Source organism: Macaca thibetana, chromosome 15 (assembly GCF_024542745.1).
Source record: "Macaca thibetana thibetana isolate TM-01 chromosome 15, ASM2454274v1, whole genome shotgun sequence".
NCBI classification, from domain to species: domain Eukaryota; kingdom Metazoa; phylum Chordata; class Mammalia; order Primates; family Cercopithecidae; genus Macaca; species Macaca thibetana.
The window spans coordinates 46,650,648-46,674,019 of record NC_065592.1 but is presented as its reverse complement, the minus strand read 5'-3'; the positions used below and the strand labels follow the sequence as shown (position 1 = coordinate 46,674,019).

At 49.9% G+C, this 23,372-nt stretch overlaps 1 protein-coding gene across 2 annotated transcripts in view; it reads left to right on the top strand.

The window, feature by feature from the left end:
* The window catches only part of DNAI1 (dynein axonemal intermediate chain 1), a 66,416-nt gene that overhangs the window by 33,712 nt on the left and 9,332 nt on the right, over nucleotides 1-23,372 (top strand). For both annotated transcript variants that reach the window (XM_050760761.1, XM_050760760.1), the window contains 9 exons: nucleotides 718-844; nucleotides 1,457-1,569; nucleotides 1,817-1,936; nucleotides 2,942-3,001; nucleotides 4,930-5,064; nucleotides 8,829-8,913; nucleotides 12,446-12,563; nucleotides 12,877-12,920; nucleotides 18,388-18,635. In XM_050760761.1, coding sequence (XP_050616718.1) covers nucleotides 718-844; nucleotides 1,457-1,569; nucleotides 1,817-1,936; nucleotides 2,942-3,001; nucleotides 4,930-5,064; nucleotides 8,829-8,913; nucleotides 12,446-12,563; nucleotides 12,877-12,920; nucleotides 18,388-18,635 — 1,050 coding nt within the window. The remainder of the gene's footprint in view (nucleotides 1-717; nucleotides 845-1,456; nucleotides 1,570-1,816; nucleotides 1,937-2,941; nucleotides 3,002-4,929; nucleotides 5,065-8,828; nucleotides 8,914-12,445; nucleotides 12,564-12,876; nucleotides 12,921-18,387; nucleotides 18,636-23,372) is intronic.

Below are 23,372 nucleotides of genomic sequence, written 5' to 3'. Positions count from 1 at the left end.
AGGGTGCTGATCAATGAGGAGGCTATCTGAAGGAACCAGACTATAAGCTCTGTGAAATAAGAGATTGTGTCTACTTTTTCTCAGCTTTATATCCCAGGCACCTGGAAAATACTTGGCACATTGAAGCTGTTCAAAAATTATTTCAAGAATGGATGAACAAAATGACCTGGGCTGTAAGCCTAATCCTGCTTCTCATTTGCTGTGTGACCCAGACAAATGCCAACCCATATCTTTTCTGGAATTCCATGGTCCTCTTGCATGGAACGAGGGGATTGGGGTTGTCTCTGAGGATCTATCCAGGCTTAGAATCCACTAAGTACAGTAAGAGAGGGCTATGCCAGGTGTGTTTGATGGCTATATCTGCCCAGGGTATGTGGTATGGCAAGTGAACTAGAAACCCTTGGCATGGAAGTAGGAGACAAGACATATAAGCCGGTGACAGGCAAATCTGGAGCCACTTGAGGTTGGAAAGGCAAGGTATTTTAAAATAAATCCTTGATGATAACTTTAAAAAAGATTGTATTTCATTTGCCTTCTCTTCCTTTTCTTCTTTAAACTGAAATGCAGTGAAAACTTCAGATTAATCGAGGATTTGGTGAGTTACATTTCCCTTTAACAAAGATGGACTGTCTTTGATCTTAGAGAATGAAAGCAGACTATATTTTGACTCCAGCTCTTTTAAGGACCCCCAGTCTGACTCAGCCCCTCTCTTCTTAGGAAGGCACATATAAGCTTATTGGCTTTGTGAACCAACTGGCAGTTCACTACACCCAGGTTGGGAACCTGATCCCCAAAGACTCAGATGAAGGACGGCGGCAGCATTACCGTGATGAGTTGGTGGCAGGTAGGACTCTGGGCTATCCTGAAGCTACAGCCCTGAGCCTGTTCCCCTTATTCTGGTCACTCTAGGGAGTATACCTCTAAGCCAGTACTTTGCAGAGCCTCTATTAACATAAAGTCCAGGCCGAGCACGGTAGTTCTTGCCTGTAATCCCAGCACTTTGGGAGGCGGGCGGATCATGAGGTCAGGAAATCAAGACCATCCTGGCTAACACAGTGAAACCCCATTTCTACTAAAAATACAAAAAATTAGCCAGGCGTGGTGGCACGTGCCTGTAGTCCCAGCTACTTGGGAGGCTGAAGCAGGGGAATTACTTGAACCTGGGAGGCAGAGGTTGCAGTGAGCTGAGATTGTGCCACCACTGCACTCCAGCACTCCAGGTGACACAGCAAGACTCCATCTCCAAAAAAAAAAAAAAAAAAAAAAAAAAAAAAAAAAAAAAAAAGCCCAATAGTCGGCTGTCCTGAATAGGTCAGGGAGCTAACCCATGACACTCAGGCCAAGAACAACCCCAGGGACAGGTAGTGTCTGAAAAGCAGAAACCAAGAAGGCCCTCCCTGCCACGGATTGGGAGAGCAGGCTTAGACTTTGAACTCATTGGCAGTATCCTACCAAGGTTCTCAGGAGTCTGCCAAGGTGATTTCAGAAACAGAAAACCTCGAAGAAGATGAAGAGCCCAAGGAGTTAGAAACTGAGTCTGGCAGTCAAACAGATGTGCCTGCAGCTGGGGTACAGTATAATATCGCTCTGCGTCCCTCTTCTTCCAGCTCAAGTTGTGGATGGAGGCTTCATGGGTAACTTGGGAAAGGAGGAGGGAGACCAAAGGTGAGAAGAGAGACTGCAGGTGCCAATGTGTCTGGCAGCATCACACTCTCCTACCTCTTTCCTATCGCAGAACAGGACTTGCCCCATCTCCCAGTTTTCTACCACCTCCTTCTCACAGCTGAGTCCTGATCCACTGGATCTTTATTTTCAGGCAGCTGAAAAAGTGACTGAAGAAGAATTGATGACTCCTAAGCAGCCCAAGGAGCGAAAGCTCACTAACCAGTTCAACTTCAGTGAGAGGGCTTCACAGACCTTCAACAACCCTCTCCGGGTAGAGCAATCCCCACCCTAGCCCCTTTGCAGCTCTTCACTGTGCCTGGCAGGGAAGAAGCAGGCCTGACCCTGGCCCAAGCAGACCTCAGCCTGGCAGGGGTGACCGGACAACAGATGCTACAGTTTATCTCCCCAAGGAGAGCTGAGAGCATGCATTCAGGTTTCTGTAAGCTATCCAGGCAGGAGTTTAGAGAGAGTAACATGGAGGCTAGAGCTCCCAAAACTCCACTGGGAGACTTCAACTGGATCTGGGCTTTGTAGAGGGGTAGAAATTAGGACTTGGGAGGGGAGGCCACAGTGTGTTCAGGGAACAGGAGGCCTAGGAGCCAGTTCAATTGAAGTTGATGATCTATGTGATAGACCAGCTGGCAAAGGCCAGAAAGTTCCCTGACTCATAAGAGAGGCTCCTGAGAACCAGGCTGAGGGAGCCTCTCAGGGTTTCAGGTGAGAGACTCACACGTAAGGGCAAGTTCTATAGAAATGAATCTACAGATGGAGGGCGAGGTCTACAGGGTGAGTTTTTGACAGTGCCTCGTCACCCTGTGTGGTCCCTATGCTGACATTTGGTAATCTGGGTGATACACAATGGGAAGGGGGCACATTCCCCTGATGGAGCCAGAGACTCTCATATTAGAGAGGCCTTCTCAGGGCAAGGGGTGTTAGTCTGATGGCCTGCCAGGGGCTGACCTCTATGCCCTGGCCTGGCATCCTGCAGATCTGTTCATCCCCCACTTGGACTGTGCTTTGGTTAAAATGGGCACAGTCAGGCTTCCCTGCCCCTGCTTTCTAGCTTATACTTCTTCTGAAGGAGGCCAGAATGGACACAATATGGGCTTTGAATGCATCATTCAGTTCTTCACCCAAGCCCCTCTTTACTTGCCCAGCTCTGTGTCCCACACCTCCATCAGCCCCAACCAAAATGCTTCTCTCAAAGATATACTGTTAGAATAAGTGAGAAGGAGTTGAGGGCTTTCTGTGGGTCTCCTGTTGTCTTGTTCTTTAGGATCGAGAATGCCAGATGGAACCTCCTCCCAGGACAAACTTTTCAGCCACAGCCAATCAGGTAAGACCCTGGGCCAGCCTGAAACCCCTTACCACTCACTTCTATGTATCCTTTCCTCATTTAGCAGCAAAGGCAACACTGGGTCAGGGGCTCCTCTGGCAGTCTGCCCTCCTCATCTACCTGTCTCTCTGCTCACTGTCCTGAGCGTCCAGGCTCTGAACACCAGGCCCATGAGACAGTAGGTCCCTATCCAGTGAGCTGTGGGCCAGCCACATGACTCAAGGGCAAGGTTGTCCAAGCTGGAAATAGGCTTGGCTTCTGGATGGAGCTTCTTCCATGGCCAGGGGAGAACATTTGTTTCCATGGACTCTCTGGAACCTGTGGCACTCTGTGACTCTGTGACTGACTCCAAAGTGTTAGCACTCTGACCCTGCCCTCCCAGCAGCCTGCAGTGTTCCTGCAGCCCCCCTTCAAGTCCTCCTGGATGGCCACACTTATTTGAACAGGATATGGTGCCAGGAGACCTGATCTCAGACCTCACATTTTCTGTTCATACTTTAAGATCCTGAGCAAACCATGTCACTTTTACTGCCTCAGTTTCTTTCTCTGTAAAGAGAGGATGACAAGCTGCCTCACAGAGTTGTTGGAGGGTCTGAATGAGAAAACAAAGATTGGAGTACTTTGCAATGTGGAATAGGAGACTGTGGGGGAGTTATTAAATGTAAGGTTTGCTTATCTGACCTCCAGGTGGCAGTGACTGCCCAGCTCTAGGGAGCACACGGTGTGATCAGGGGCATTTGCCCAGCCCTAGATCCTTGCTGCTTCCTCTGCTACTATCCTTGGGCTTCTCTTCCTGTCAGATCTATTTATCAAATGTTCCTTTACCTTTTGCTTACCTCCTTTAAATGCTGAGGTGTGGTCAGTGCCATAGACAGCCAGCCTGAGCCAGTATGTTTATGCCACGTCCAGGGGTAGGGGCAGGGAGATGAAGATATATACATAAAATATATATTTGAGACAAGGCCTTGCTCTGTCACCCAGGCTGGAGTGCAGTGGCACGGTCTTGGCTCACTGCAATTTCTGCCTCCTGGGCTCAAGCGATCCTCCCACCTCAGCCTCCTGAGTAGCTGGGACCACAGGCACATGCCACCACACCTGGTGTATTTTTGTATTTTTTGTAGAGATGGAGTTTCGCCAACCAGGCTGGTCTTGAACTTCTGGGCTCAAGCAATCCACTTGCCTCAGCCTCCCAAAGTGCTGGCATTACAGGTGTAAGCCACTGTGCCTGGCCTATTTTTTTTTTAATGTTCTAGTTCAGAGTCTTTTTTTTTTTTTTTTTTTTTTTTTTTTTGAGACGGAGTCTTGCTCTGTCCCCCAGGCTGGAGTGCAGTGGCCGGATCTCAGCTCACTGCAAGCTCCTCCTCTCGGGTTCACGCCATTCTCCTGCCTCAGCCTCCCGAGTAGCTGGGACTACAGGCACCCGCCACTTCGCCCGGCTAGTTTTTTGTATTTTTTAGTAGAGACGGGGTTTCACCGTGTTAGCCAGGATGGTCTCGATCTCCTGACCTCATGATCCGCCTGTCTCGGCCTCCCAAAGTGCTGGGATTACAGGCTTGAGCCACCACGCCCGGCCCAGGGTCTTTTAAATCACCAACAAAAATGGGAACTAGCCTGATGTTTGCTCATTTGTTCTACCTGCTGGGGGCTGCATGCTAGAACAATGTTGATATGTAGCTGAAGACCCAGCCTCTGGGTTTCAGGGTATATAAGCCCAGCCCAGAGATGTCCTTAGAACTCTTTCATTCTTGTTCCAGAGCTGATTGTTAATAGAGAAGACAGGTATTGAATACATAATTCCAATGGGCCAAGTAGAAGATGCTTGTGGCCAGGGTTAACATGACCAACTCCTTAAGTCTTGAAGGCTGAAAAGAGCTGTCTGGATAAAGATTTCACCTTATAATTGTCCTTCTCATCTCACCCTTGCCTAGTGGGAGATCTATGATGCCTACGTAGAGGAACTTGAGAAGCAGGAAAAGACCAAAGAGAAAGAGAAGGCAAAGACTCCAGTGGCTAAAAAGTCAGGGAAGATGGCCATGAGGAAGCTGACATCTATGGAGTCTCAGGTTTGGTGTTAGTTCCTACAGCTCTGCCACAGAATTTCTGAATGAGGCCTTGGCTGTCTGGGAGGGGTTCACAGATACTTAAATCAGGGGCTACTGTTGAGGTATAAATCGTTCTTTCCTTAGGGGAAGATGTGAGGAGAGCTACAACTGCCTCTAGCGTTCCATGCCTCCCCACAGTAAGATAGATCTGGAGGCTAGCAGTATTTCAGAATTATTGAACTAGAGGGTAACAGAAGACATGTTCCTTATTGAAAGCACTATATGCCTTCTGGAAGGGCTGGGGAGTCTGCTCAGGGTGGGGGTGGGATGTGAGGATAAAGCACCACTTCCCTGGGCAAGGGCTTATAGGATTTGGGAAAGTGAGATGTTTTTTCACTTTCAGTACTTGGGTTTACTTGTGTCCTATACTGTAGGTGAATCTTCAGGGCCAGGAGCCAGATCAGAGATGATCATAGGTACCACCAATGCTAGGCCAATGGATTTGGCCACCCTGGGCTAGATTTTCCACGAAGAGCCATGTAGAAGTCATTATAAATGTCATGGTTGGGGGGCTCACTATGGGTCTAGCCAGCACAGGTTTGGGGATCATCATGGGAGTCACAGTGATGAAACTATAGGGAGTCACTGAAGGGAGGGTCGCCACAGGGAGACGCTGAAGAGCCACATTTGTCCATTTAACAGAGAGAAATCTGGATCAGGAACCAGAGTCCCATTGTGGATCAGGATGGGTTTGACTTGCAGTGGCATGGGAGGGACAATGTCCACAGGAATCTGGGGACTGGTTTCAGCACCTTGGAGAGTTCTCATGGCTGCTCTGGGGGAAGTGGTTCTGCTCCACTCCAGAATTGAAGCTGGACCAGTTAAAGGAAGTGCTGCTTCCTATGCCTAAGGTGTGTCCACTCTTGCTTAATTCTGTTTCATTATCCTGATCATGTCACATTTTAGGGGAAGTTTGAGGGTCCCCTGCCTTGGCTTTATAGGAGCTGTCCCAATGCTGTTTTATTCAATCACTGACCACTGACCAAGTACCTAGTGATCGCGGTCGTGCTGGGTACTGGAACTCTGAGGTGAAAGATGGAGCCCCTGCCCTGCTACTTTGTGCAGACCCTTGGCTTCCCCTGATCCATTCTCTAGAGGTTAGAGGCTTCACAGGGGCCACTGGCCTAGGTCAAGGTTCACATGAAGATCCATCAGGGTTATGAGGTCTGTGCTGGGACCCATGGTTGCAGAAACCTCAACTATAATCACCAGGACCTAGAAACCAGAAGAAAAGTCCCTGTGGCTGAGACTAGAATCTGACCTGTGTTCTAAGCCTTGCCAGAGTTGGTATCTAACATCCTCAGGGATGAGGGACCATCCCTCTCCATCACACTGGACTCTTCCAGCTTAGCTGACTTAGAAGACTATGGTACAAGCAGATTCCAGCCCTCTGGACCAAGTCCACATGGGAGGCAGGACACCCTCCCCAGCCCCACCCAGTGAATGCCTTGGTGTGCACCCTCTCCCCAAGGCAATAATTAGAAATCCCAAGTACTGGGCCAGGCTGTCTGTGCAACACAGTGGGAGAGGCAGTCACCTTCCCCATTGCCCAGGCCCAGTACTTGAGGAGAATGACACCGCTTCCTCAAAGAACGGGGTCTGATTATGTGGATAGAAAATTCAAATGTGCTAGAGGGAAGAAAAGATAAAAACTTCATGATATCCTATAGGAAGGGCCTCCTTGGTGGACCTCAGCTCTCTGTCTCATTAATGATTTGGGTGAACTCACAGAAATCAATGCACATTTGTCTGATCTGAATGATTAGGTAGGAAAGGAGGAAAGAGCTCACAGGCTGCAAGTTCAGTCAGAACCAACACAGATATGTGACTGCTCCAGTAGCATAGTAGCTGGGACAAGGGAGGTGACAGCCCACAACAATCTCCTCAGAACACAACTGGAAACCTACATCTCCCAGGGCCAGGAGAGGAGTGGTCAGGCTGGGGAGGCACTGGCTGGCTGTGTGGGTCTGAGAGCATGGACCCTGGAGCCTACAGACCTGGATTTATATCTTGGCTTTGCCATTTTTTAGCTCAGTTTTTCTGAAACCTCAGTTTCTTCATCTGTAAAGATACCCTAATGATACTTGCTTTGCAAGATTTTCATGAGAACCCAAGATAATACAAGGGCAGCCCCTAACATAACACTTTTGTGCTACTGATCAATAAATGGCAGCTGTTGTTATTGATATGCCATGTCATAACTGATGGAGCTGGGAGGAGTCACCCGAGGAAGTGCTGACTTGAGGGCATGTGGCTGTGTTCTCCTACCTCAAAGGAGCTATCACCAAGCATCCAATTCCTTGTGGCCAGAGGACAGAGTTGGGTCCCATAGGTAGAAGATGCAGGGGGTAGTATCAGCTAACTGGCTGGCTATCTGGCCACAGAAAACACTGCCTGACCTGGGGAGAGTCACACTTGCCAGGAAGCTGCTAAGGGGAGAGGATTCCTGCTCTGGGTCAGAGAATAGACAGCATAGCTGGAACCAGGTGAACTCTGAGGTCTGTGACTGCAAGACTCCAATTAATGTCCTCCTTGATCAGTTTTCTAAGGTAAACTTGGAGTCTCTTTCAGGCGTGGCAAAAGGTCCTCAAAGGTCAGTTCCCCAGAATTGACTTCATAACCCTCCGCTGCACTACTCTGCATGTTTCCTCTGACACCATCACCACTGGGAGCTGGGTTAAACACTAACATGTATTATCACATTTCACCATCACAATGACCTGATGAGGCAGATGCCACCATCTGCCCCCACTTACCAGGAGGACTCTAAGACTCAGAGAAGCTAAGTAACTTGCCAGAGGTTGCCACTGAGTTCTAATTTTGGTGGGATGGGATAGGAGTGCAGGTCTGTGTGGCTCTAGAACCCATCCTTTTAACCGCTACCTGACACTGCTGTTTCTGAGACATCGAATCCTTGGGAGCCATGGGGCTGGCCCCCTGGCCTCACCTGGGAGGGCTGCCCATTCAGCTGGCTCACTCCTGCCACCTGCCCTAAACCCTCTGGGCCTTTCCTGTCAGTCCCAAACTCTTTGCTCTTCTGTCAGCCTGCCAAGCACCTCTTCTTGGGGATTTAAGGAATTTCATACAATGGCAAGCTTCCTTTTGGTTCAAGATGAGTCACGTTTTCCTGACATTAAGCTTCCTGCTTTCTCATTGGTCTGGGCTATGGGGAGGGTCTGGAAATAGGAGTCTCAGTTCTGCCTTGTACTCCATGTATATAAGCATGTCTCTCCCCTCTTTGGGCCTTGGTGCCTTCCTCAGCCTTTGAGTAAGGGCTAAAACCAGATGACCTCTGAGGCCTTTAATGGGAGTCTGTCACTCTCTGAGCTGGTACAACTTTTCTGTCTCCACCAAAGAAGGCTCCAACCTGCCCTTGTCTGCTTTCTGCTGCAGACCCTTCCTGGGCTCTCTTCAATGCCCTGTCTTGTGCTCAGAGATAGGCCTTCTCAAAAACAAGTCCAGAATGAAAGCATGAAGCAGGTTCTACCCAGGGACCAAGTATATCAGCTCAGACCCTTTGTGCCACTTGTGAGGTAGGAGTTCCTAGAAGAGGGTAGTGGCATGAGCTGGGTCTTGAGGTATGCAGAGAAACGTGTACAGAGCTATCTGGGGTGAGTAGTGTCAGAGAGGCACTGCTGAATCAATTACAAGTGTGACATGGCTCAGGACATATGACCTTGCCAAGTGCTGGTTTATGAGGACCTGAAGTTTCTGTATCCCCACAGACTGATGATATCATCAAAGTGTCCCAAGCTGCTAAGATCGTGGAGCGGATGGTCAACCAGAATACATACGATGACGTTGCTCAAGGTAAGAAGTTGAAGTTCTGGCAACCACTCTTATTGTCTGTATTAAAAAATTCTCATAAAAGCTTGAGTTATTTGGGTGTCTCGTGCTAGGTCCTATAGGTGCAAGCAAAGAAAAAATAATCCCTCTGTCCTCTGGATGTCCCTGGGGAGACAAGACTTATGTGGATTAACCATGACTGATGGCATTAGAAACAATGTATATACTGATGAGATCTGGAAATGGTGCAGCAAAGAATACCTGCACATTGATCCAATCTCATCTTCCTGATAACCCTGGGAGGCAGGCAGAGCAGAAACTTGCTCATACTCTACACATGAGGAAGCTAAGGCTAAGGTCACCTGACTAGTGAGCGGCAGAGAGGGCCCAAACGGGTCTCGAGCTTCCTCATTCTATGCTCTGTCCTCTACTCAGTGCACCTTGGGAATGCTATAAATGCCGGAATGTATGGGGTAGACAGAAACCACTCTGGGGATCCTCACGTAGGAGAGAAGGAAAATGAGGGATGAGTGTGAGTAGTTATGGAAGGCTTTAGAGAGGGCTTAGCCAGATGCCAAGGGAGAAGCAGAGTGTGAGAGAGAAGATAGCTACAGGGAGGATGTTCTGGACAGGGATGGCATGAGCAGTGTCTTGGCAGTGAAACCGAATAGGAATGCACTCTGGGGACAAGGGGCAGCAGGCTCCCTGACCCAAACAGGGGCTTCATTGAAAAGAGGTGAGAGTTCAGGCAGAAGAGGTTGTTAGAGCCCATGTATGAAGGGCCTTGAATATCATGCAAGGAATATGACCTATCTCTGCAGACAGTTCGGAGAACTGAAACTTTCTAGGCAGGGACATAGCCCGATGAGAGCAAGGCTGGAAGAGGATGTGATTGGGTAGAATATAGTGCAGAGGTGAAGGTGAGGCTCAAGTGTGGGGTAGAATGGGCCTTACCATACCTGACCTAACCTGTGTCTTAAGGGATGGAGAAAAGGGAACAGTTATAATTGTGAGAAACAAGCTCCAGCATTCACTGGGAGTAGCCTGTGTGTCAGGCATTGTGCTATGTGATTTACATGTTATTATTTTGTTTGTTCCTGACAGCCACACTGTGAGGTGAATACCATTATTATCTCCATTTTATAGATGAGAAACTCAGGCTGGGATGTTGCCACTTTTTCAAAGTCACAGCTAGTGTGAGGTGTGAGTGGCAGCATCAGAACTCGAACACAGGCCCCTTGGATCCATTGCCTAAGCACTTTGCCGCTAGGCTGCAAAGCCACTGAGCTGGAAGAGGCATTTCAAGTAAACACCCTCAATAGATCTATCCTGGTGATTAATTAGTGATGAGGTGAAGAAAGAGACTGATTCAGAAATGCTTAAATCCTGGGGGCCTGGGAAATTCTGGTGTCTTTGACAGTGTCAGGGAAATGGAATCCTTCCCATGGCATGAACAGCACATTCCCAAGTGGCTTGTATTTCCCTAAGAGGTTGTGCATTTATTTGGAGCAGCTGCCTTCCCAGAGTTGGCAGCTCCTCGATGCTGGCTGGTCTCCTTTGCTGACAGCCTAGGGCTCTTCTTGGTGACTTGATGCTCATTGCTCACCCATGGGACACAGAAACCAGGGCTGCCAAAACCAGCAGCCTAAACAAGCCCCCTCGTTATCATTCAGACTGGAAAACGACCTTGAGTGCTTTTCAAAGCTGTCAAAGAACACAGCAGCTGTGAATGAGTTTGTCACTCACACAGCGTGGCTTCCTGAAACCCAGCCTCTGCAAGTGGCCCACCAAAGGGCTGCAAACCTGATTAATATCCATGGAGAAACTGGCCTTGGTGAACCACTTTCATTTATAAGAACACAGTCACATAAAAATGCATTGAACTTTGATTTTTTTAATTGCATACTCTTTTCCCTTTGGGAAAGTGTAATCATGCAGGAGACATGAAAATAGAGAAGTGTTACCAATTAATCTCTGCTCTGAATTCAAGTATTTTCAAAGATAACCCAAGCTGGGGAATCTCTGATGTAATCAAGGCTCACGCCTCTCTGACCACTTGAATCTTTTTTGTTCTGAGACATTTTTGAGGTTTGAGTGAAGTCCCACAACCTCAAGGTATGGGTACTATAGGAGATGTCAGGGTAATGCCTGGGCATGTTCTTGGCTTCACTGAATGACAAGATTCATTTTCTAATTGGTCACCCTTTGTCAAAAGAAGATCAAGAACTACTTCACTTCTGTTAATGGATTTCACTGCATTCTTTAAACAGTTGTTGGTTGTCTGTTTTGTGGCTGGCCCTGTGCTAGGCACTGGGGACCCAGAGAATATATATGTGTCCTGCTCTCCAGGATCTGTCTGGTGGGGGAGAACAGGCAAAAAGGATAAACAGAGGCAATCTAGTGTGACAGATGTTTCAGTAGAGGAGAGGCAGGGCTGGAATAGAGGAAGAAATTAACTCTGCTCAAAAGAAAATGAAGACCTCACAGATGAGGAGGAGTTTGATCTGGATCTGGAGTGAGTAGGAGTTTGCCAGGAAGAACAGGACATCTTAGACATGGAAAACTATGTAGAAAAACACAAAACAGGAGACAACTGCACTCATTGGCATGATTTGATATGGAGGGGACATGGACAGCTGACTAGAAATAACGTGGAAGTGCCAGCCAGGAGCCTTGGTTTGATCTCCTCTGCAAGGGGAGCCATTGAGGGGGTTTCGGTGGAGTGAGGAAAGGGGTGTGGTGAGGTGCCTTGTTTGTACTCACTCTGATTGTTCTGTGAAACAAGGGTTGGAGGAGGAGTTACTGGAGGTAGGAGACCAGTTAGAGGGATATTGTCATAATACACATGATGGATGTTGGGGCCTGAACCTGGGCAGGGACTATGGGTTTGGACAGAAGCGAACGAATTAAAAAGATAGAAGAAAAATATGAGAAATTATGGAAACAGATCAGTCAAGGATTACTCATTTCTCATTTAGACAAGTGGGAGGATGGGGCATCTAACTTAAAGAAAGTGAGAGGCCAAGACAATTTTGTGGGCAGGAGATGAAGTTGAGTTCAGAGAACCCATGGGGGATCTAGGCAGCTTCATTATAGGGAGGCTTGGCTGTGGATATGAAAATGGGCTGCACTTTAGAGATTTAGGAGGCAGAATTAATAGAACTATTAATCAGCCCCTGGCAGCTGAACCCTTGAAATTTGGCTGCTCCAAATGGAGCCTCCTGAAGTGCTAGGGAAACACATGGGAACAAGGGCTGCGAACCCGGGATTTTATCCATGTAGACATGGCCGGTGTGTTGTAATGTACCTCCAACAACGACAGTAACAATAGCTAACACAAAGAGCTTACTATGTGCCAGGCATTTTTCTAAGCTCTTTGCATATATTAACTCAATTAATATATCCTCACAACAACTCTGAGATAGGTAGTATTATTATTCCCACTCTAAAACAGAGGCTCATTGTTTTGCCCAAGGAGGTACAGACAGTAAGTGGTGGACCTGGGTTTGCCATAAAGCGGCAGTCCCAGGGCCGACTCTGCCTGTGTGTGTTTAAGATTTTAAGTACTATGAGGATGCGGCTGATGAATACCGAGACCAGGTGGGTACCCTGCTGCCGCTCTGGAAGTTCCAAAATGACAAAGCCAAGCGCCTGTCCGTCACCGCCCTCTGCTGGTAAGTATAGGCATTGCAGCAAACCCAGAGCCCCTGAGTGCCCTCTACATCCCAAACCCCCAGTACCCCCTTCTGCACTCAACCACCTTGAGTATGACATGTGACAGTATGGAAAAATATGGAACTTGGATTCTTATGGGATTGCAGGACCACCCGCAGGACTCCCAGGTGGTGAGGTCCTAAGCTGGAGAATAGATGTCTGTAGTATAGTTAGGTACCAGTGCCCACAGGAAGGCCCTTGTCCACAGGAGGGCCATGTTCATTTCCTATGCCAATGGATTTTTTTTTTTTTTTTTTTTTTTTTTTTTTGCAGGAATCCAAAGTACAGGGATCTGTTTGCAGTGGGCCATGGCTCTTGTAAGTGATCCGGCTATTCATTTATTTGCTCATGTAAACAGCAAACACTAAGTACCTACTCTGTACAGAGCTCTTTGCCAGTTGTAAGAAACACAAAGATAACTGCCTGCAGGGCGCTCACAGTCTAATGGGGAAGACCCACAATCCTACTGGCAATTAGTGCTGGATGAAGGGAATACTCTAAACTGAATGTGCCAATGGAGCCTTGAAGGAGTTATTCTGGTGAAGAAAGAGGGGAGAACACTTCTGGCAGAGGGACCTGCACATGCAAAGGCTTGGAGGCATGACAAATATGGCAGAATATGAAGCTGCTGGGGGCGGCCAGGGTCAGCCCTCAAAGGGCCCGGTAAGCCATTCCAAAAAGCTTGGACCTTCTCCTGAGGGGAAACCACTGAAGGAATTCAAGGACAGGGACATGACCAGTGCAGGGAGGAATTGCAGGCATTGCAGGCCTGAGACTGGAGGCAGGAAACCAGTTAGGAGACTGATACAGGTATCCCAAGGAGAGATGGCAGGACCTTAACCACCCGGTAGAGTGGGGATGGAGGCCCCCTTTCCTGCCTTCTCCTCAGGCCTTCCTGATTGGGTGGGTGGGGGTGTGGGATGGGATCCCCTGAACCTTGGGAGCCCACTGCTGTCCAGAGTGTGCCCACCCCTGCCAGTTACCCACCCGAGGCAGGAAGGCAGCACAGTGGAAACTGTGTCCAGGTGATGTGCTTTCCCTTCATGTTACTTGGTCCCAGAAGAAGCCCCTAGTGCTGTGCTGGCCTGGACATTCCCCCTTCCCAACGGGAGAGGGCCCTACACTTCGCAGTAGTCTCGGCTCCCCAGTGCTAACAGCTTGTTCTCTGGCTGGGAGGATCAGCTTCTGCAAACACAAAAACCTTTCCATTCTCCAAGCTGCTGCTGGCTGGCAGGCATACAAGCTCCCAGTCACTGCCCCTCAGACTGCCTGTCCGCCCATTCTTTGACCAGGGTGGGGTGGGGGAGGGGGTGTTTGTCATTCCTCTCAGGGAGGAGACCTTGGAGCTGCTCCCAGTCTTGTGGTCTGGGCCGCCTTTGAGGATGCCCTAAATGCCTGCTTTGTGTCCCCACTCCTGAGGGTGGGCTGCTGCCAAGTGGAAAGTGCCCTCCCCCTCTGGCAGGGAACTAGCACATTCCTCCCCCTCTGCTGCAGCTACTGGGCCTGGAACAGGGCCTGGGGGTCGGGTTGGGCAGGTCCTCCCAGGAGTGGGTGTGGACCCCCTGTGAGGCTGCTCTCAGCCCAGGCTCTCTGCTCAGGACTGAGGCAGGGGTGTCGGGGTTGCTCCCCAGAAGGTAGGAGGAGAAACTGCTTCAGTTTTCACCCCATTCTTCCTCGACCCAGGTTCAGAAGCAGGCTCAGCTGGTTGGGGTCATGTGGAGGCTGTCATGGGTGCTGGGGTCTGGGCAGCCTTGGGCAGGAGCAGTAGAGTAGGTCACCTCCCACCAGCAGATGACCTCGAGCCTGACAAGCCCAGCAATGTCCTTTGGGCAGGTACTTACCTGAGAACGGTCTCTTTGTCTTTCCTTGATCCTGTTAGCTACATCCACGTGCCTGAGTGGTACCCATCGTCAGCTACAGTCTTGGGGGTGGGGGTGTCACTTTCCAGTGACACCTGGGGCCAGAAGCCTCTCTGAGCCTTGGTTTCTTCATTGGTGACACGGAAAGGCTGACAACCTGCCAGGCCTCCATTCCAGGGCTATTGTGAGGTATGCTTGAGAGAGAAGAAGTAAACATGCTGCAAGCGGAGGAACCACCTACACATAAAGGACAATCATTGCTGATTTGTCTGTCATTCTTTCCCCTAGCTTTCCTGCAGTACCCTCAGGGGGCCCAAGCAGAGAAGAGGGGTGTGGAGACAGAGGGGAGTCTCCTAGGGAGCAGGGCCCAGTGGCAGCAGCAGTGGTATTTGCTTTTGCTGTCACTGGCTCGGGGATTGTTGGCCAGCTTTCAGATGAGCATCTATTCTCCAGAGCCTTGCATATCTCAGAACCACCTGCAGAGGCCTGAATAGAGCCAGGCTGGGTGGAGACTCAGGAAGGCCCCTGCATCCATCCTGAGCTTGCTTCTGGGAGTCCCATGCTCTTGAGTGCCTCCATGGGAGAAAGAGGGCAAAGCTAGGGCAGACAGAAGGCACCCTAGCTGCTGGATGGGATCACTATGAGGAGCAGCTGGTCTCCCCAGCATCCATCACACTGTCTTTGGAAGCTCCCAGATACTACCCTCCCATAATCAGATTTTGCCTCATGAGGACAAACACTGGAGTGAGAATTTGGGTTTGATGTTGGATTTGACTCTGGTGAGCTGAGTCTAGACCTCATAAACCTCCTTTTTATGGTATTCCCAGATATTTATTCTGTGACTCAGCCAAATAAAATTTTGGCAGGCGTAGGTATATACCCTAGGAAGGACTGGGGCCAGTCCCTCATTTCTGGCTGGGACAAGCCAGGTTGGTTGGAGCCAGCCAGGAACAAGCAGGTAGAGAAAAGGGAATCTGGGCAATGTCCTGCAACAGCACAGAAACATCCCCACGTGCTTCCCCACTATAGCTGCTGGGTAGCAGGTAGTGAGCACAATAGGCTGCTTAAAGGGCAAAGATTGGGATCCCCCCTAGGGCCAGGCTCCATGTGCCCAGCAGAGTGGAGAAAGAGGCTGTCAGTTGGTATAAAGCAGGTGGAGGAAGGTTAGAAGGTAAAGGAACTAGCCCAGGAAGAGATGGCCTTGGGACTGCTGGGATGCAATGATGTCAGCTGGCTGTACTGAAGCAGTCCTTTCCAGCCCATTAGCCAATTCATAGCAGGGAAACAGGGACTTCTCATGGTCTGCCAGGCATGGATGGTGGAACAGATCAGGATGCTCTGTGTGGTCCTGAGGCTTTCACACAGGAGATGGGGCAAGAAGCTTCCCAGAGAGCCACGCATTGGAAGAGCAGGGGAGCCAGCTGTCCCCCAGCCCAGCCTCTCTCTGGAGATAGCACCCTCAAAAGGGGCCAATGTCAGGCTCTTAAGTCCCAGCTCTAAATCCCTTCCCACTCTGTCCCACCACATCCTGGCCTGTCCCTGGGCCTGCCCAGGCCAGAGATACACTTTTAGGGATTTAAATCTTTCCTGATCATTTATTTGTCAGCTTCACTAATTAAGCAGTGTTAATTTCATTTACCGAAAATGGAAATTCATCCACCTCATTTCTCCTCATTCATCCTCCACACACAAAATCCATCACTCCTCAGCTGCAGGCTGCGTAAAATTTACAGGACTAATTATGTTGTCAGGTCTCTTTGTAAATACAGTCCGTAAAGGCCACTGTGCTTGCTGGGTGGTAATGCAAGGGCATTCCTGTTGTTAGTTTAATTACTGGTTAGTTATTTAGGTTCTCAAATGTTTGCCTCATTTTCCCTAAATCAAATTAAATGTCCCGCTTGATGTATTCTGTCTCTAAGGTCTTGCTCTTATTTCCACACTGTTTAAATATTACTTCTAATCTAAAGAGAGTGCCTGGAAAAGCCCAACTGCTTGAGAGGCTGAGCCCAGCCTGGCACCATGGCCTCTGGGCCATGCTTGAGGTTTTGAATCCTCTAGCAACTGATACCCTTCTTTAGAGCAGCGTTGGGCTGGTCCCCTGCCTTTGGAAATTGTGAAAGTCCTAACACAAGGGGCATTTTTGTTCCTGGAGTCGACGGTGGCAAGGCTGAGGTATGGGAAATGGAGAGAGGGTTTCATTATTGTCATCAGAGGGCGGAGGAGCATTGCATCCATCCAGCTGACTTCTAGAGGGACAGCTTCCAAATCATCCCAGAAAAAAAGTGCCATCTATGGGAGGCTGTCTCTCTGATTCCTAAAAGTAGGTTTGGGTCAATTTTCCCTAAATGTCTACTATACAAGTTTCCTGTTGCTGCTGGAATAAACTACCACAAATTTAACGGCTTAAAATAACACAAAATTATCATACAGTTCTGTAGGTCAGAAGTCCAAAATAGGTTTCACAGAACCAAAACCAGGTGGTAACAGGGCTGCATTCCCTCTTGAGGCTCCAGGGGAGCAGCCCTTTCCCTGCCCTTTCCAATTTCTACAGGCTGCCCACATTCCATGGCTTGTGGCCCCCTTCCAGCAAGCAATCGAATCATTCTGACATCTGCTTCTATGGTTACATCTCCTTCCCTGACTTTCCTGCCTCCCTCTTTCCCTTATAAGAACCCTTGTGATTACATTGAGTCTACCCAGATAATCCAGGATAATCTCCTCCATCTCAAGGTCTTTCACCTAATCAAATCTGCAGAATCCCTTTTGCCATGAAAAGTGACATATTTACAGGCTCAGGGGATTAGGATATGGACGTCTTTGCAGGGGGGCCTTATTCTGCCTACCACACGCCCCCTCCAAGTGCCTCTTGCATGACTTAATAAGGGAGTCATTAAACAGCTGCTGTCTTGGAGCCAGTCCTGGGCTAGACTCATTTAGGACAGCACAGTAAGAGAGGAAGCCTGCTGTCAGTGGCTGGCCTGGTATCCTTGTCTCTGTAGCTTGGCATCTACTTCCTCCTGTCCACTGACCTGGCCTGATGCCCCTACATGCCCTCTGCCTTAGCAGAGTGCCCCCAGGTAGGGGGCTGCACTAGCCTTCCACCTCTCCAGCTCCGGCTCCCCTGAGCTTGGTGAGGAGGCTGGGAGGACCGAGCTGGTGGCAGGAGGCTGGGACTATATTCATGACTACATATCAGGATGAGCGCCAAGTACACAGAAAATGAAAGAAAGAGTGGGAGGTACTCCCTTGACATGGGGCTGGTGGGGAGAAGGGCCTCTGCTGAGTGGTCCATTGTTGATCGCCAAAAGTTGTGCCCAGGCCAAGTGGGCCTGTGGAAGCCTGACTGGCTGGCCTGGGACTTCTGGATTTGGGGACCATGCCTAGATTTAGGGCTCAGGCTGAACCTGGGACTGTGGGGATATGCTCATAGGTGGCTAGTTTGGGACTCACTGTAGACAATTCCATATTAGTTCAAGTTAGCCTGTACTTGACTGGGGGGAGGGGTACATGGGCATTATCGAGGCATCTGTGGAAAGCTGCCTGCCCTGGGCTGGGCATCCAAACCCCCTCTGAGGGTGTTGCTCCTTCCCAAGGTCACACATCTTCTTCACTTAGCAGCTCTTTGAGCCAGCGTCCCCCTTTCCTGCACCTCGGGGAGAATTAGGAGAATAAACCTGGTCTCCTTGATTGGTTATTGGATCCTTCCATGATCTCTAAGAAGGGAAAGGTCACATCTCATAATTCCACTTCACAGATGGAAAAGATGAAGCCCAGAGAGGAATCCCACACTCCGACAGATGCAGAGCAGAGCAGAGCAGAGCAGAGCAGGGCAGGGCTTGCCCATCTAGTGGGGTAGGGGTGAGGAGGCTTCCCCAGGCAGGGCAGTTGGATCTTCCAACCTCAGCCGCCCATCTTCCCTGGGCAGATGACTTCATGAAGCAGAGCCGGGGCATGCTACTGCTCTACAGCATGAAGAACCCCAGCTTCCCTGAGTACATGTTCAGCAGCGACAGCGGCATCATGTGTCTCGATATCCACGTGGACCACCCCTACCTGGTGGCAGTGGGCCACTATGACGGCAATGTGGCCATTTACAACCTCAAGAAGCCCCACTCCCAGCCCTCCTTCCGCAGCTCAGCCAAGTCTGGCAAGCACTCGGACCCTGTGTGGCAGGTCAGCCTGGAACCAGGATGGGAGGGGTGGGGATGGGAGCAGCATGTGGGCCTGAGGCCATTGGAGGAGGGAGGGAGCTTGGGGAGGAGAGGACCGCAGGCAAGAGATGAGGATGGTAGGTACCATCAGGCCAGGATCTGGGTGTCAGAAAAGGCAGAAAAGAGCAGAAGGTGAAAATCAGGAGGCAAGAGGGTCTCCAGTGAGAGCTGGGGCCCGGGCCCCATCTGTTTGCAGAGGGTCTCTTGGATGTGGCGATCAGTAACTCAGAAGACACAGCTGGAAGCCTCCAGGGCCTGATAGGCCCCAGCTGAGTACAGTGGGCCTTTGGACAATGTGGGAATGAGGGACACTGACCCCCACACAGTCAAAAATCTGTGTATAACTTTGGAGTCTTCAAAAACGTAACTACTAATAGCTCACTTTTGACCAGAAGCCTTACTGACAACAGTCAAATGATACATATATTGTGTGTTATGTATATTTTATATACTGTATCCTTATAATTGGGCAAGTAGAGAAAAGAAAATATGTTATTAGGAAAATCATAAGGAAGAAAAAATATTTATTGTTCATTAAATGTAAGTGGATCATCACAAAGGTCTTCTTCCTCATCATCTTCACACTGAGGAGGCTGAAGAGAAGGAAGAGGAGGGGTTGGTCTTGCTGTCTCAGGGATGGCAGGGGCAGAAGAAAACCTGTGCATAGTTGAACCCATGTAGTTCAAAGTCACGTTGGTCAAGGGTCAATGTATGTTAAAGACCAGGTCCTTGTCTACAAGCTTCCTCAACTCCCCACAGGGCTTTCCTCTGCCATCTGGGCTAGATTTGGGGAAACTCCCAGGCAGGGGTGGCTGCTGCTGGTTGCCTGCCCTTGGGTGGGACTGTAAGGCCTGGTAGGCAGGTCTGCCCCTGAGCCTCTCTGTAGCACCCCCTCTTCTCCAGACATGCCTAGAGTGGTAGGTGGGGCCTCTGCAGAAGTCTGATACCAGCCTGGAACCATTACCTGGACATTGGGGCTGCATTTCACCCTGACTGTGTTTCCCATCATATTCCACGGGGAGTAGATTTCAGTTTCACTCTCAGAGGGTCTCTTAGTTGTGGCGTTGCGGGCCCTTCTTTATTGTATCCCAAAGGTCCCCTTCCTTCAAAGGCTGTGTACTCTTTTTCCATGGGCAGGTCTGGGAGGACCTAAGGATGAATTTCTGCCTTAAGTTGCTCAAGGTCTCTGGGCTCATCAGGCAGCACTGGGACTCTGTCTTCTCTTCTTTTGATTCCCTCCTGCCCTGAGAGTCTGCAGGCAAGCTCTGCACTCCTGCCTCTTATGGCCCTGAGCTCCCTGAGACATGTGGACACCTTCCCCAGCACTGACAGGCCTGAGCAGAGGGAGGACTGCCCAGGCACAGGGGCAATGGTGCCCTCTCAGCTTTATCCTTTACCCAGAGCCTGGGGCAGAGGGTGGGAGGGAGGCATCTCCTCCTGCCATACACCCTCCCCAGCTACTCTCCAACAAAGCAGAGACCAGAGGTTGCAGCCTCAGGAGTTTTCTCCACCAAAAAGTCCACCTCCCAATTCATCACCAGGCCTTCCAGACACATGTAGGTCTCTAGACTGGGGGAGGATCTCTGTAGAAACTTTAAAACTCATGGAGAGGGAAAAAGGCTTGTCTTGACCATACCAGGCCCAGCCCTGCCCCTGCTTTCCTAGCTCAGCCCAGGGCCAAGTGCAGAGCATCTCTGGTTGGCCTGACCACTCTCCTTCCTCAAGCCAAGCAGAAGGGCAGAGGCCCAAGCCAACCACCCTACTCCTACTCTGCTATGTCCTGGAAATCAAATAGCAGATTGCAGGGAAAATGGGGCATTGTAAAGAACATTATTGCTTTCACTGAGCAGGTCCCAGGAAGACAGGAACTCAGGGGACAGGGAAGCCTTCTGCTCTGCTATCCTGCCAGGAAAACAGGGCTGCTGACTTTGCAAAATGGAAGACTCAGGTTCTTGTATAGAATCATGGCATGTGACATGGGCAGGACCCGCCTGTCTCTCACCTGTTTACTCACATCCTGTTCTCTTCTTTTCTTCTCATTCCTTCCTCCCTCATTCATTCACTTACTCATTCATACATTCAGTAACTCCTCCCGGTGTGCTCCTCTGGTTGATCTCTGGAGTTCCTACTGGGGAGATAACCACAGCCACAGGCTGACCAGGGCAGGGCAGTATGCTAAGTGCTAAAGTAGAAGTGTGCAAGGAGGGGCACCCACATTGTCCTGGGCGGGGACCGGGGGTGGAGGGTTGGGCAGGTCTTTCTAGAGGAAGCAACACCTGAGCTGGATTGTGAGGGAGGAGAAAGAGTTAGTGAGATGAAGAAGGTACAAAGGGATCACATGTGCAATGACATGGGGCACCAAGCAGAGTAGCCTGTTGGGAAGTGACACATCATTTGAAGCACCCTGCGCTTATCTATTAAATTAAGATGCTTGGACAGTGTACGTCCGTGGTTTCAAGCAAAGTGTTCATGCAGAAGCCCTATATATTAAAAAGATGAGAGTGGTGCTCGAGTAGGACCCGGGCCCTGCTTGCTTAAGGGTCCCCTATTTTCACTCCCTCTACCCCCTGAGCATAGTTTCAAAATTGCTGCCCAACCATCAGAGAGTTTGGGGCAGAGGAGTAACACAGTCATGTTTGTCTCTTGGAAAGATACTCTGGCTGCAGCATGAGTGATTTTGAAGCCTGAGCTAGGGCAGGGGCAGTGGAGACAGAAATGAGAAGACAGGGTTAAGAGCTGGTGGGGTAGTAAAATCAACAGAAGGAAATGATTGATTAGATATGGGGAAAGGGAAGAATTCATGCTGCCTGGGTTTGAGTTGCTTAGTAGGCTATCCATAGAAGTGAGAAATGGCAGAAGAAACACAGGTTTGGCCAGAAACCAATACAAGAAACCCAAGGGACACCCAGAGGGAGGCATCCTCCAGGCAGTTGGCTATAAGAGCATGGAGCTTGAAGGAGAGCCAGGCTGCTGAATGAGATGTCAGAGACATCAGAGTCTAAGTCCCTCTTAACAGGACTGTGTCAGAGATACTGTGTCAGAGATATTTAGGGGAGGCCAGAGAGGTTGTGTTAGATCTCAAATGCCAGGCTGAGGCAGAAGGAGTTTGTTCTGTTGGCAGTGGTGAGCCACAGAAGGTTTTGGAGCCAAGGAGAGGACTGTCTGTTCTAAGAAGATTGGGCTCCTGTCCCACAGCACAGGCTTCTTCTCCAGGGAACCTGCCTGAGTAGCCAGCTCTGTGCAGGCCCTACTGTGAAGCTTCAACCAGCAACACTCTGTGGGTGGGTGGGTGTGTGTGTGTGTGTGTGTGTGTGTGTGTGTGTGTGTGTGTGCTGGTGCAATTCTGGGGAAGGAGGCAGGAAGGATGTACAAACAAGAGACTAGGGTCAAGCAGGTCTGCCCTAAGCAAATAAGGCAGAAGAGAATAAATCAGTGAAGCAGGCTCCAGCTCCTCCCTACCACCTGGTCCCTGGGAATTCATTCATTCTCTTAACCTCACTTACCACTCTCCCTCTTTTGCTTTATTCCTACCGGCTCACCTACACCCCAGGAGCATGTGTGTGACTTGCACACACACATATACACAGTCACTTGCAAATACACACACACCACCCCCCACTGGGCATCGGGCTGCTAAGTGGGGTGTGAAATACAATTTCCATGCGGTGCTGGCGTCTGCTCATTAAACACTTCCCTTTGCAGCTCCCTAGCGCCTCTTACAGCCTGGCCTTTGACACCCCTAGTCCCCTCCCCCCTTTAAAGGGACCACCTTTGCACAGAAGGGGAAGCGGTCTCAATATTATGGCTGGCTCTGACTTATGCTTCACAGGCTCTGTGGCGCTCTCAGTCCAGTGAAAGTGCAAAAGAGCCAGCTCCCTGGACAGACCAAGACAGATTCAGCCTGCCTTTCTGAAGCTCCCACCCACCAGGCCTCAGGCTGGCTGGGGAATGACAACCCATTCTCCACTTCCCTCCAGCCCCCAACAACCCTGGTGACAGCTGCAGTTACAGGCAACAGTACTGGGTTCTTGGCCTCCCTCACTGGTCCTCTGCTTGTGACCATGGGAGGCGACAGGACGGTGGTCCCAGCATAGGCAGTCTGGAGGGAGCCAGAGAACGGAAAACTCTGGGCACCCAGCCCCACCCCAGCTCTCTGGGACATGGCGTGGCCAGGCCTCCACATCTGGCAACAGAAACTTGAGTCTCAAGCGTGTCATCTTCATAAGACAACAGCTCTGTCTCCAAAACACTTTCCCATATGTTTGCTTCCAGCCCTGAGAAGATGGGTGGGGCAGGATAATTAACCCCGATTTGCAGTTGGAGAAATGCAAGTCAAATCTGGGACTGGGAGCAAAGTTCTGGGAGCAGGAGTTAGTAGCAAAGGAAAGGTGGGAACAGAGGAGACACTTCCCAGAGAAAGGCCAAGCCTGGAAGAGGTGAGCAGGAGACAGGGGCCTGCTCCTGTTCACCCGCCACAAGCAAGCAGGGAAAGGCCCCTGCAGAACCTTGGCACCCAGATCCCCAGGATGATGGTAATAATGAGGACATTAGCTAACATGTATCAAATACTTCATATGTGCAATGTTCTGACGTAAGGGCTTCACATATATTATCTCATTTATTTCTCACAAAAAACCTATGCTATTATGACTCCTGTTTTATAAACAGGAAACTGGTTGATGGGCCCTGTTCTTTCCAG